This window comes from Xenopus laevis, chromosome 1S (assembly GCF_017654675.1).
Source record: "Xenopus laevis strain J_2021 chromosome 1S, Xenopus_laevis_v10.1, whole genome shotgun sequence".
NCBI lineage: Eukaryota > Metazoa > Chordata > Amphibia > Anura > Pipidae > Xenopus > Xenopus laevis.
In genome coordinates this window covers 73,738,751-73,751,983 of record NC_054372.1, presented here as the reverse complement: position 1 = coordinate 73,751,983, position 13,233 = coordinate 73,738,751, and the positions used below count along the sequence as shown (strand labels likewise).

Genomic DNA, 13,233 nt, shown 5'->3' with positions numbered 1-13,233 from the left:
ACACAGGCACCTTCAGCAACAACCTACCACTGACAGCAGCCAGCGCACACACCGGCAGCAGCTATTTGTAAAATGATCGCCCACGGGCATGCAGAATTAATATGGTGTAGCCAGTAGCGGTCTCGCACACAGGCAATCCATCAAGCTGCTTGATGGTGCTTTCCTCGTACACAGTCGGCAGCAGCAGCAAGCGGCAGGCAGACAGCAGCATCCAGCCAGAGGTAATGGCAGCACCAACCTACCACATACAAAGCAGCGCTCATAAGCAGCACTATCCAACAGTCACTGGCTCGCAGACAAGCAGCGGACCGCATCGCACAGTCGCACTGTCACACGCAGGATTGAAAAGACTCCTGTGATCCCGAGAAAGGAAAGATGGGGCACTCTGGAACTGACTCGAAGTTACAACCTTTGCTCTTTGTGTTTATTTGCTAGAATCTAGGACACGACTTTCTGCTTTGTAAGCATTTATCAGTAACTCTCTCATTGTCTCTGCTGTGCCCGTGGACATCATAGTGCTGCCTGTTAGATGGGATTTTGTACAAAATGCGATTTAACAACATTTCTCTGTAATTGTATCCTTCATTAGTACATGACTGGCAGTTGCAATCGCATCCCTTCTGATCCATCCTCCCTCCCTTTCTCTCCTCTCACCACCTCTTTTCCTGCCCATCCCACGTTTGCTTTTGCTTCCCATCTGACTTTTAGTGAAGGGGGGGGGGCAAAGCGTGTAAGTGTGAGGGGGGGACTCCTGTCACATCCTCCATCAGCCTCCCCCCCTCCCCCAGCCCGGCTTTTCACACACTCGAGCGTCAGAATCAAAGTGCATGAGGAAAAGAGAAGGGGCAAAGCAGGTTTATGTGCCAGGCAAGGAGGAGCCCGCACGGGGAAAACCTTCCACCTGATCTCACATCCCTGCAAGTGAAAGAACAGACAGGGAAAGAGAACTTGCTAATTAACGACTGGATTCCTTCTACAGACACTAACCTTTAGTAACCAAGGATCCCAGGACAGACAGGCACAGTACCAAATGGGTCTTACGCCCATACTGAGTTGGTGGACCGGGATGCTGCACAGCACCGGTGTCAAGGCAATGTCCTGGTTTAATGCTCTATCCCCCTGCTCTTTGGGGACCTGGGGAAGATTTGAGACTCATTTAACCCTATGGATATGTCTTATCACCTGGAGTGATTCCAGGGCCGTTGCGAGTCCCAGCAATGAAGGTAAGAAAGCAGCACCTTTTGCCTTGCCTGCAGCGCATCTCTGGAGTGCGCAGCAGAGCCACAGGGTGTATGGATGGTGGTGGGTGAAATCAGGACGCCTTTGACATAAATTACCACTAGCCCAGACAGTCTGCGCGAGATCAATGATGCACACACACACACACATGCAGCCACCCAACATAAATAGACATGAGGGCCACCTATAACATATACAGTATTCTTGTTTTCGTACGTGAGTACGTGACCATATATATGGAGCGTCGTGACACGCTGAGACCCCATAGCGTGTTTACTAAATGTTATATGCTTCCGGTCTAGTGAATTATTTACAATAATCCGGCAAATTACCAGTTACATAAAGCAGGGAAAAGCTGCCAGCACTGTTCTTGCCTGTGTATGCCCATGCTTGTCACTTAACGCTGCCATGTGAAATTTAAATATAAAACACAGTAGAAAAGGAGTTAGATAAACGTTGTGAGATTCGAAGGAGCCCAGTGAGGCAGCGGGTGGATTTCTAGATAAAATAAAGTCTCTCTGGTAACTTTAGCACCCAGTGTACACTTCAGCAACCACTTCACGTGTATGAACTCCTTGCCTTTGATGTCAACACTCTCGACTCTTACTCATTGCCTAACTTGTTGACATTTTTACGACATCTTTCTTAATGAATGCTGTATTAACTGCGTTTAATAGCTCTCTGTGGGAAAGTACAGATTTTTTTTAACAAAAAATTGAAAGAACAATGTTAATGCATTGACACTATGTACTGCTAAGTGGAATGTCTCATGGCAAGATGCATGGGAGTAGAGGAGGAACTGAAGGATGGACTGTGGCTGTGCTGTTCATTTGTGGATTTGGTTTCTGTATGACAATTGCCTACATATATAAAATAACCAACTTTTTTTTACAGTCAAGTACATGTCAAGGTGATTATACCAGTGTAACTTATTAGTTCCGTATTTTTATGGCCGATATTATTTTTTAGGTTGCCCCGTGAGTCTGGCAGAGGGTGTTCCTTGGGTGTCCCTAATATTAAATTACTATTGTTTGGCTGCAAAGTAGGTATGCAATGAAAATTGAATTTGACATATTCAAATTCATTTGTGTGTACCACCTATTCCCATAGCATTTTGTGATCACAAAAAAAGTAGTTTGACCAACTTTCTACTGAATACAAATTTATATTGGTTTACAGATTTGTAAAACTATTGTTAATTCACAATCCATAAATCTCATATTCAGCCCTCTTGAGTTTGGCAGTAGCGTTTCCAATAGCAGATTAGGAAATAAACCAGACAGCTCATGTGATGTATAATGTGATTTCAAATTTTTTTTGTCAAGAGTATATTCAGAACCAAAGCCCAGCTTTCCATTTTCAGGTTTTAGACCAAGTCAGGCTTATTTACCTTGAAATTACGGTCACCTCAATACATCCCTTACCACACAGCGAGAGATGTTATTAAGGAAATTTAAATAAAAACTGTTTAGTAATGTGTAAAAATGCTGCAAATGCCAGCAAAATGATACTGACAAACTCTGCACATTGCTCTTGTTATCTACACTATAAAACACTGATAACCTGAGTACCTTTACTGAGAACATTGAACTCAACAGATTTTATTTTATTCATTGCTTTCTGTGATATTAATCTTTTTCTATCAAATTTTTCACATATAAAAACATCTTTTTTTTCTTGATGGGGTTCAAAATATTGCATCATTCTGAGGATAATATACCACACTTTCTTTTATTGATTAGATTTAACATCATCATTTACATGTAGGGAAAATATATTAAGGAATATGCAAGAAATAAGTATATCTATGCCTACAGCTATATTAAGGGGCAGATTTAACAAGGGTCGAATTTAAATATTTTTGAGTTCTGGGCCTTTAAGAAATTAAATTCAACTATTCTCCGCCTAAAACCTAGTGATTTGCTGTTTTAGTCAATGGGAGACATCCAGGGATCAATTTGGAGTTGTTTGCAGTCTCCCTAATTTGATTTGAGTTTTAGGTCGATTCTATACATCCAACTTTTAAAAATTCGATTTTATTAATAAATTTAGAATTTTGAGTTCATTGGAGTTTATGGGAGTTTTAAAAAACTCACATGAATTCAAAATTCGACCCTTGATAAATGTCCCTCCCCATATGTATTGCTTTCATGAGGTCTGTGTTCATCTGGTAATAAATACTTTTTATTTTAACACAGTTGAGTCTATTTAAATATATTACAGATTGTCAAGGGCATTATTGCTGTGTCAACTTTGGACCAAAACAGTTTCAATAAGAGCCATTCACTGGCATTTAGAAATGTTTTTAAACAAGCATTGATAGATACCCTTCACAGCAGGTCATTTTTGCCAATTATAAAGCAACGGCTCTGTAGGTTCACCTTTCAATGAATAACCTTAAACCAGTGAAAAAGGCTTTTGATTTAGTCTATATAAGTCACTTAAAAGATTTCACCTACTGTTCTCTTCAAGCCAAACAATCCATAGCATGGGAAGTTTCATTTTGAGCAAGGGAAATTTTTAATGTTGTTTGTAGAGACAACTTAAAGTAAAAACAAAGTTGTCTGCTAAAATGCTTGAAATTATTTTTATTTAATAGAAGAAATGGATCAGTGCAAAACATATTTGAAGTCAGAATTTAGAGCTTGTTATGTGTAGTCAACATAAGTAAAAAGTAAAAGGAAAGTACGGTTTTTGGCAATGAATGCTTTGTGTAACACAACACAAGACCTGTGCTAGAATTCTGCTAATGTACCAAATAATATCCATATTACTTCTACATGAGCTTTTAGCAGGATAACACTTCCAGGGAAAAATATACACTGTTATTTAGAACTTTAGTCTGGGAGAAAAAAAAGTTTTTTGTTTCTTTTTTTTTTTTAAATAAATAAATGTAGGAAACATGTTTCTACACAGTGTGATTTCATAGCACAATAAAAAGCACCTGTAACTCACAGAAAAAAGACACTGTTTAATTTGCTGTATTTCTTAAACTATATCTCGGGGAATCACAAAAGCAAGAGTGGAGTTAACATTAGTGTTAGCATAAAGTACTGTACCTTGCTGTTAGGCATGCTAACTTTACATCAAATCAAATTACAAAGAAAAATCTAATGCTGGGAAGATGAAAGCTATCCCTTTTCCATTGTTCTTTTAGTAAAGAAAAATGCCCTGTAAAGTTTTACCTTCTGAAGGTGACAATTGGAAAAATTAGATATCAAGGAAATGTACAATTTTGTGTATTTCAGCAGTATCACATGAATACAGCATGGTATTGTACATTGTGTAGCAAGTATTAACATATGTGAGACATACATTCTGCTGACATGATATGGGATATTCTCAGAACAAAAACGGTAGTCAATGACCATCGCATTTTGGCACATATAGAATGTGGCTGGCAATGACTGAACTGTGATCTACTGCAGTACATCTTTCCACTTTAGGACTGACTAATAATGTTCAAAGGTGCAAAGGTGTATATACAATATATATATATATATAGGTTTGTTTGCAAGGATCCGCACACCAATGTTTTCATCAAAATAAGTGTTTTATTTAGTACATGGATCTATGTACTAAATAAAACACTTATTTTGATGAAAACATTGGTGTGCGGATCCTTGCAAACAAACCTCTATATGAATTTTTGGACCCTGCACCCACAAAGATTAAACAAAGTCCGGTCTTCAGAGTGCGGTCGTTTTACACATAGGTCCCATACACACACCCACATATACATTCACCTCTATGAGATGTGAACCATATTTTACCTACACCCTATATAGCTGAGGTCACACATACACTTAGGGGCAGATGTATCAATGGTCGAATTTCGAGGGGTTAAATCCCTCGAAATTCGACTGGGGAATAGAATCGAATAGGCAATTCGGGCGAATTTACGCGCTGGCGAATAGTCGAATTGGAGAATATTCGCCAGACGAAAAGGCGCCCGATCGAATATTTGCTCGAATGCCTTTTTATTCGATCACAAACTTGGAAAACAAGTCTATGGGACTTTCCCATAGGCTTTTTTTTTTTTTTTTATTCTTTTTTTTTTTTTTATTATTGAAAGTTTTTATTGAATTTCAATTGTCAGAAAAGAGAATACAGCAACACATGGAACAATGGAATATCTTGCCAGATATAATATACAGAACAGTAATATGATCATATTAGTCGGGAGCGTAACCTAGTATCCTAACAATTCTATCTGCGATTGCTAGAATGATACATCTCTCGTCCCAGTGTTTCAGGTTAAGCACTCTGTGTTGCAGTGTTTCCTTAAGGGGGGGGAGGAAAGGTATAGGGGGGGACACTCGGAGAGAGAGAGAGAGAAAAGGAAAGAAAAGCTGGGGGGGAGGTGGAAAACTATCAGGTTCTAGTTATAGTAAACGTTAGGACAGCGTGCACTCAGCAAATGGTACCTCTGGTCTGCAGATCATCCAAGTACCGGGCCCACGGATGCCACTCCAACTCCCCTTCATAGCTCCTATCATGAAGTCGATGTCGTATGGATTCCATTGCTCTGATCCAGTTTATCTTTGATATTAACGCCGGACGACCTGGGATATTTCCCATAGGCTTTTAAAGCAATTCGGTAGGTTTTAGGTGCCGAAGTAGGCAGTCGAAGTATTTTTAAAAGAGACAGTACTTCGATTATCGAATGGCGGATAGTCGCAGCGTTTTTGCGCTCGATCTATTCGAATCATTCTACTAAGGCGAATTTACGCCAATACGGTAGTCGAGGAGCACAAAAAACCACTCGAAATTCGAAGTTTTTTAATTCGAATCCTTCACTCGAGCTTGATGAATCGGCCCCTTACACTTATGTATCAGAAAGTATAAAATAAAATTATCTAGACTATAGTACCCAAAATGCAATTAACATTTTAAATTGAATGCAATAATAGCATATAGCAAGACAATTACTAGTAACCAGACTAGTAATTGATAGCAAACAATTGCTTTCATTTTCTAACTTATATGATGCTGTCCAAAGGTTATTGTTGCATATTTGCTATGGGTTATGCACAGGGACATAACTACCAGCTGATTGATGAGCTGATTTGAGCCTTGAATACTCCATCATTACAGAAAGCTTCAATGGAAATCCTATAAGGCAGGTGTTTATTTCCTTTGCCTGAAGACATCTATATGATTCACACCCATCTGCATGTTTTTCATGTTTGGTGTCATTTTAGGTCTGATATTTTAGAGTTTTATTTAGCTGCTATGGGGCAAAGTTACCCATGTAACTAATATTTACTGTTCCTCTAGTTTGCTAAATTAGGACATTAGAGTTTTCATAAGTAGAACTAGTATAATGAATTGAGTTGATTATTTAGTATAAATAGAATAACAAGATACATTCAAAAAAAGTAATTTAAACAGTGATTAAATTAGCTTGCATGCATACATAATATATTTGTAATACGATTTTGAAATACCTTGGTCTGTCAGATGGCAAAGCTAATGCCTGTAGGCAATTCTGAAGTAACCATACTTCTGAAACAATAAAACTTTCAACCTATGCTTTGATGAGTTACTGTATAGCAATCCGTTAAAAGGTTTGCAAACAAGAGCAATGTGAGAAAAAAGTACATTACAGCATATCTACCAGCTAGAAGAAAAATCCTGCTATGGGATAGAATTACTGTGCCGAATTGGATTTCAGGTAACGAAAACTGTTATTTAGACTTTTAGCTACCTTCCTGTGTGAAGCATATGCGGAAAATCTGCTAAAGTGTAAACACACATAATGACTGTAAGTGCAATCACGAATAACTTAAAGAAAGTATAAAATGTTATAGATACCCAATTCACTGTGTCAAAGGATGTCACTATATTAGAGGCCCATCTGGAACTAATGAGGTTAAGTTAAATCCCTGTGTTAAAAAACTCCACTCTAAACCCTTTTCTTTCTTTCTTAAACCACACAGCACAATGGCTGTCCTTTTTTCTGCCGTCTTTGCCCCTTATAACCCTGTCATACTAAAAGAGGCAACCACAAAGAAAAAGAGGAAGGTGCACGAGGACAAACATTTCAGAAATACTGTGAGGCTTTTGAACTGTTTTTATAGAATGTAAATGTTAAATGATTGTTTTAGTAAAAATTAGGAAGAAAAAGGTAAAAGAAATACAAAAGGGTAATGTTTCCTGTATAATGCTTTATGCTTAATTAGGAATTGAGAGTACGTTATGCAGTTTAATATCAACCAAGGTTTAATGAAACCATATGTTACTGTGAAAACAGTAGTTGCTTTAATGAGTGTGTCTCGCTGCCTATGAGATGATTTAAAGATCAGCACTCAGCCAATGGGAAATTGCATTATATGCAAATAAGTAAAACTTATTAAATTGTAGAGTTTGCAAAAGTCAAACAGTGATTTAGTATTTGCATATATATATATATATATATATATATATATATATATATATATATATATATATATATATATATATATATATATATACAAAGAAGAAGGTAAGCACTCACAGGTCTTAAAATGTTCAAAAAGTGAAAATTTATTGAAGAATTTTTTCTGACGTTTCGGCTAAACCTATAGCCTTTCTCTTTGAGAAAGGCTATAGGTTTAGCCAAAACGTCAGAAAAAATTCTTCAATAAATTTTCACTTTTTGAACATTTTAAGACCTGTGAGTGCTTACCTTCTTCTTTGTATATCCTACCATTTTGGCGCAGCACCCAGGCACTTTATACCCTACAGACGAGTAGTGCCGGCCCTCTTTGGACATTATATATATATATATATATATATATATATATATATATATATATATATATATATATATATATAGATAGATAGATATGTATCATATTTGCAGAAACTTAATATATGCCATATTTTTTGCACTTTGATACAAACAACACCATATCATCTCTCATTAAAACCCCTTCATGTGGTTAGTTTATTTTGTTAAAACCCCTCAAGCAAATAAACTATATATATATATATATATATATATATATATATATATATATATATATATATATATATATATATATATATAGATATATAACCATACTTTTTTAATTAATTCCAGTATCAACATTTTTAGCTCTTTTCTACAGCCTTTCTCAAGATACTACCACACAAAAGGCTCTAGACAAGAGCTGAAACATTGATTCTGGCATGAATCACTAAAGTCTTTTTTATATGAATAACCAGTGTGCGCTTATATACTTTATATGGGGTTGTACAACACCACAATAAGCAGCACCTAGACTAGTGTCCATTTGAAGTGAGGGAGTGTGGATCAAAAACTGGGAAATATATATATATATATATATATATATATATATATATATATGTTTCGTACATTTTAGACCTTTATCCTTAGTCTATCAATATTATTAAAGAACTGTGGATATCAGGTATTACTAGTGTATAACCATGTAATGTGTTACGTAGCAATTTGCAAAAAGAGGATGTCTATTCACAAGTGATAAACAATATAAATTCACAGTAAAAATATGCCTAATAATTATAGTAATAGCACACTGTATTTCCTTATCCAAAAAATCTTGTGCTTAACATGCACCCAAATGGCTTATCTTTGAACTACTTCATCTTTTAAGTAACCCGATTCACTGTTCCAGTGGGTCAAACTATGCTTCTATTAGTTGTCCAGGTGATGAGTCATAGGAAAAAAACCGATTCTCTTATTCTCTAGTAGCTCAGCTGCATGTAGATTACAAAGCTTGAACAATTGTGCCATATAAATCTCTCAAAAATGGACCTGTTTGCTATACTATATTTGGATCTATTATGGATGCATCTGGATGACAAAAATTAGCAATCAAAACATCCTGCATGATGACAAATAATAAAGGCTTTCCCTAATGCTGTTGGAGCCCATGGAAAATACTATAAGTGGGTAGATTCTGGGACAACAACTAGATTACATGTTGCCTAACACATTATCCATTGGTTTAATCTCCTTTCCAGAAAACAAGTTATTTTATAAGGTGCAATGGAGTCTATTTGATCTGACCACAGCCATGCAACTACTTTGTTGGCTTCTACAATTAGTGGGACCTAGGGCCATTGGACTTGCTAGCATCTCTGTTTAGAGGGTTATGTATAATTAAGAGCCCTTCTTACAAGCTACCGGTATGTCTGCGTTGTTAAGGTTACTAATTATACTGTAAGCCTCTTCAATCTAACTTACAATGTTGTCACAGTTTTTTGTGCACACTGATCGATTGTATTGCAACAAATGTGTCTTGATGGCAAACTAGTTCACTCATCCACATGTAATAGGAGATGAGTCATGAACCTTTTTATTTTGACTCCATTGTTTTTATATTGAAACAGCTTTAATTTCTCCTGGCATCGATTATATGTACTTTCGGATCCAGTCTAAACTACAGTACCTTAGAAGAAATTTTATCATGTTAAAGATGTAAAAAGTGACTTGTGCAACCGCATTACATTGCAATAAAGTTTGCAAGATGCTGTTCTGGCTTTTAATTGTTGTGTAATTTAGCAACCAGAAAAACTGACTTGGTGGAAATTCAGATGAATAAATTCTCCAGAGATAATAAATGCTATATCACCAAATGTTTACCTTTATTAATGTATAAATAATGTTTAGTCTTTGGTTTGGTTTTATTTGTTCTCCTTATGGCAATAACATATGGTTCAGAAATAGGGATGAGTGAAATATTTTGCCATGTTTCGCTGAGAAAAACCGTCTATAACACTAATGTATAGTAGTCTGAAAAATGTCACACAAAAAAACGTCCATTGAGTTCTATGCATCTGTGGATGTTCAGTGAAGTGAAAAGGGTAAGAGTCAGCCATCACTAGAAAGAGAGGCAAATTCATCTTTTCCCTCGCCTCATCTAAGGCTCAAAACTTGCCTCCCTTGCTACCACGTTGAATGCCTGGCTTTGTTCTGCGTCCTACCCTCATGTGCTGCATGGTGCTGTAGGTCTCATTTCCAGAATGCAGGAGAGATGCTCCCAAGTAGAGAACTTGTTAAGAATTATAAGGATAAACAAATAATGTCCTCCGCACTGCCTTTTCAATCTTTTTTTTTTTTTAGGAATGCATCGATCCTCGCTTGGGTAAACCGCTATCCCAACCAGTGACAAATTTTCAAAAATGAGGAGAGCACTTCTCAATAGCAAAATCGCTGTGGTTGTATTTATTTAAAGGCTACTACACGACATGTTTCGGGTTATTACATACCCTTTCTCAAGTGTGAGAAAGGGTATGTAATAACCCGAAACATGTCGTGTAGTAGCCTTTAAATAAATACAACCACAGCGATTTTGCTATTGAGAAGTGCTCTCCTCATTTTTGAAGAATTATAAGGAGTTTGAGTCTCTATCTTAAAAAAAAGGATCAAATGTTATGATTTTTATATTAATGGTGTAGAGTTTGTTGAAATATAAAATGTTAACTGGATATGTTGTAATATTGTGTTTCTGTGTATTTGCATGACAGAATTACATAAGAATTTAGCAGATAGAACTTCTTCACATTTCATCTCATGTGTGAAGTATGACATATATTCAAAGCACCTGCTCGACTGTCACTCCTTTAACTTTGTACCCAAATGGCAAATCTGAAGAATAATCAGGTCCCTTTTATACAACCTAAGCATTCTACATCTTATATATTAGATACAAGCTAGAGTGTGGCAAACCAGTATGTCCCTCTTTGAAAAACATGCTTTGTAGTTAAAATCCTACAAACACAAGATCATGTGCAATCTATACATTTATTGGCCAATATGATAGGGTACAGACATACAGAAAATGGTGACTTGAAAGATATATTTTAAATTAATAAATACTTGTATTCCATATAGGGCCTAATCAAGATACACTATAAAGGTCAACGGAACATTGTCAGTCTATATTAAGAACAGAGATGTGTAATGTCCATATAGAGAACTGCTACAGTGATCTTATAATTTATTAAACCAGACTTGGAAAGTGGTAGGGAGAGGCCAAGGAAATTGAAGAATTTTTTAAATAGGCTAATCTTTTTATATGTAACTGAAAACTGAATTGCATTATTACTCTTGTAGAATTAATCAAGATTCATTCATCTAAGTAACTATATTGTGTGGACTGTTCTTCAAGTGGGAAGAAAATAATTTCACTTCACGCATTCAAATCCACGCATTCCAGATATGCACCAGAAGGAATGCAGCAGCCACATAAAAACAGGGTGGTCTACAGTTGATTAAATACAATCAGATATTAGTCAGCTGCTTCCCCTCATCATAAATTATTTGCATTGTTTTGGGTGGCAAACTGTCAGTTTGTACAACTCTTCAATGCTTCTTTACCCTGACATTAATTCAGTGTGACAGGCTGAACATTACTGGTCGTAACAGCTGGATAATCATTTTAACCAAATTAAAAATTATAATGTGGATATTTTTGAGTGTGCTGGAATAATGAAGTGCAGATTTAACTGCAAATACTCAATTAAAAAAGAAAAGGAACTCTTAACTCCCAAAATAAACAGGATCTCAAAGGTTACACACGAGGGCTGACGACCGTCAGAAAGTCAAAAAATGCTCAAAATTATAAAGAAAAAAGTACCCCGTAGGTAACGACCTAATCAGTATCCAGCATACGTTAAATCTCTTAGGATTTAAATTAATTAATTAAATAAGTAAGTTAAGGTGAAAAACGTGCCCAATCAATTAATGAATTAATTGATCAACTACTTGATTTTAGAATAATTCATAAATACTATAAAGTGCCAATTAGTGCATAATACCCATTAAGTAGTTTAATTAATTATCATTCTCAAAATAAATAACAATTCATGGTTGAAATCAACCAAAAAAAGCTAAAAGGATAAAAATGACAAAGTTCATCAAAGGAGTGCAATTAACTGGGAAAAGATGCTTGAATTAAGTGAAGATTATTAAAAACACATAAGAAGGCATATTAAATTAATCAAGTGCTAGTATTTATATAAAGAGTGCTGGAAATTAAATTAATTGAAAGGATCCCATTAGATTAAAAAATGACCACAATTGGGTAGAAATAATACCAATGCTACGGTCAGCAGAAAAGAGAGAGGATATAATGAAATATAAGAAGGTGGAGTTGTCCCAAAACTAACTGCCTGTTGTCTGGGATACCACAAAGAGGAAGGCAGGACAGGGTAACCGAGACTGTGGCCTTGGTATATTAACTTGCCCTGATCTTAAAGAGACTAAGTTAACCCTAATAAGCCACAAATCACCGGCCCCTTAGAATGGAAGGAAGATTGTTTAGGATAAAAGAAAAAACCGTAGCAATAAGGATTAGATCCAACCCCAGTAAAAGCACCAAGATTCAATAATTAAAATACAGGATTTGAGCGACTCGCCAACGCGTTTCGCTTAATAGCTTTCTCGAATTTTGTGCAAATACTCAATTATAATTTCAAATAATGTAATTTAGTACTAAAATTTGACAATAGAATAAAATGCCATATGTATTTTTTTTTTAAATGTGGCAAAAATTTTAATGAGGAGTAACACTAGAGATTTTTCCAACAAAAACTGTTACACAAGAAGTTCCAATAATCATCGGAAAAAAAGTTTGACGCAATAATTATAGACAATGGATAGTCTGGTACAGAATTAAACTACGCATCAGTGTGTATTTTAATTACAGAAAGCGAATGGACACATGACACGTCTGTGTTTTAAAATCTTTGCCTGCAAAGCTTGTCAAAAGGAATGCATCCTATTTATTCACAATATTGTTCTGTAACTCCTCTTTTGTGTTATAACTATGTTGTGTGGGCTGACCAACGTTAAAAGCTAAGATAGAACCAGCATTCTCATAATCTACATTTTTACGATATACAGTTATGAATACTGAATGAAATAATGCTTGACTTTATGTCCGCTTTCATGGTGACTGCCTGAAGAGAGGCTGATGCTGAGTGTTTTGATGCAAGTGCAGCAGTGAAGTTGACTTTGAACTGTGAGTAAACAGGGTGCTG

General features: G+C 36.0%; 1 protein-coding gene across 2 annotated transcripts in view; it reads left to right on the top strand.

Annotated features, from left to right (window-relative positions):
- Positions 1-537: 537 nt before the first annotated feature.
- LOC108704562 (ephrin type-A receptor 5-like) overlaps positions 538-13,233 on the top strand; it is a 311,050-nt gene continuing 298,354 nt past the window's right edge. For both annotated transcript variants that reach the window (XM_041579738.1, XM_041579737.1), the window contains exon 1: positions 538-1,223. In XM_041579738.1, coding sequence (XP_041435672.1) covers positions 1,031-1,223 — 193 coding nt within the window. In that variant the 5' untranslated portion in view covers positions 538-1,030. The remainder of the gene's footprint in view (positions 1,224-13,233) is intronic.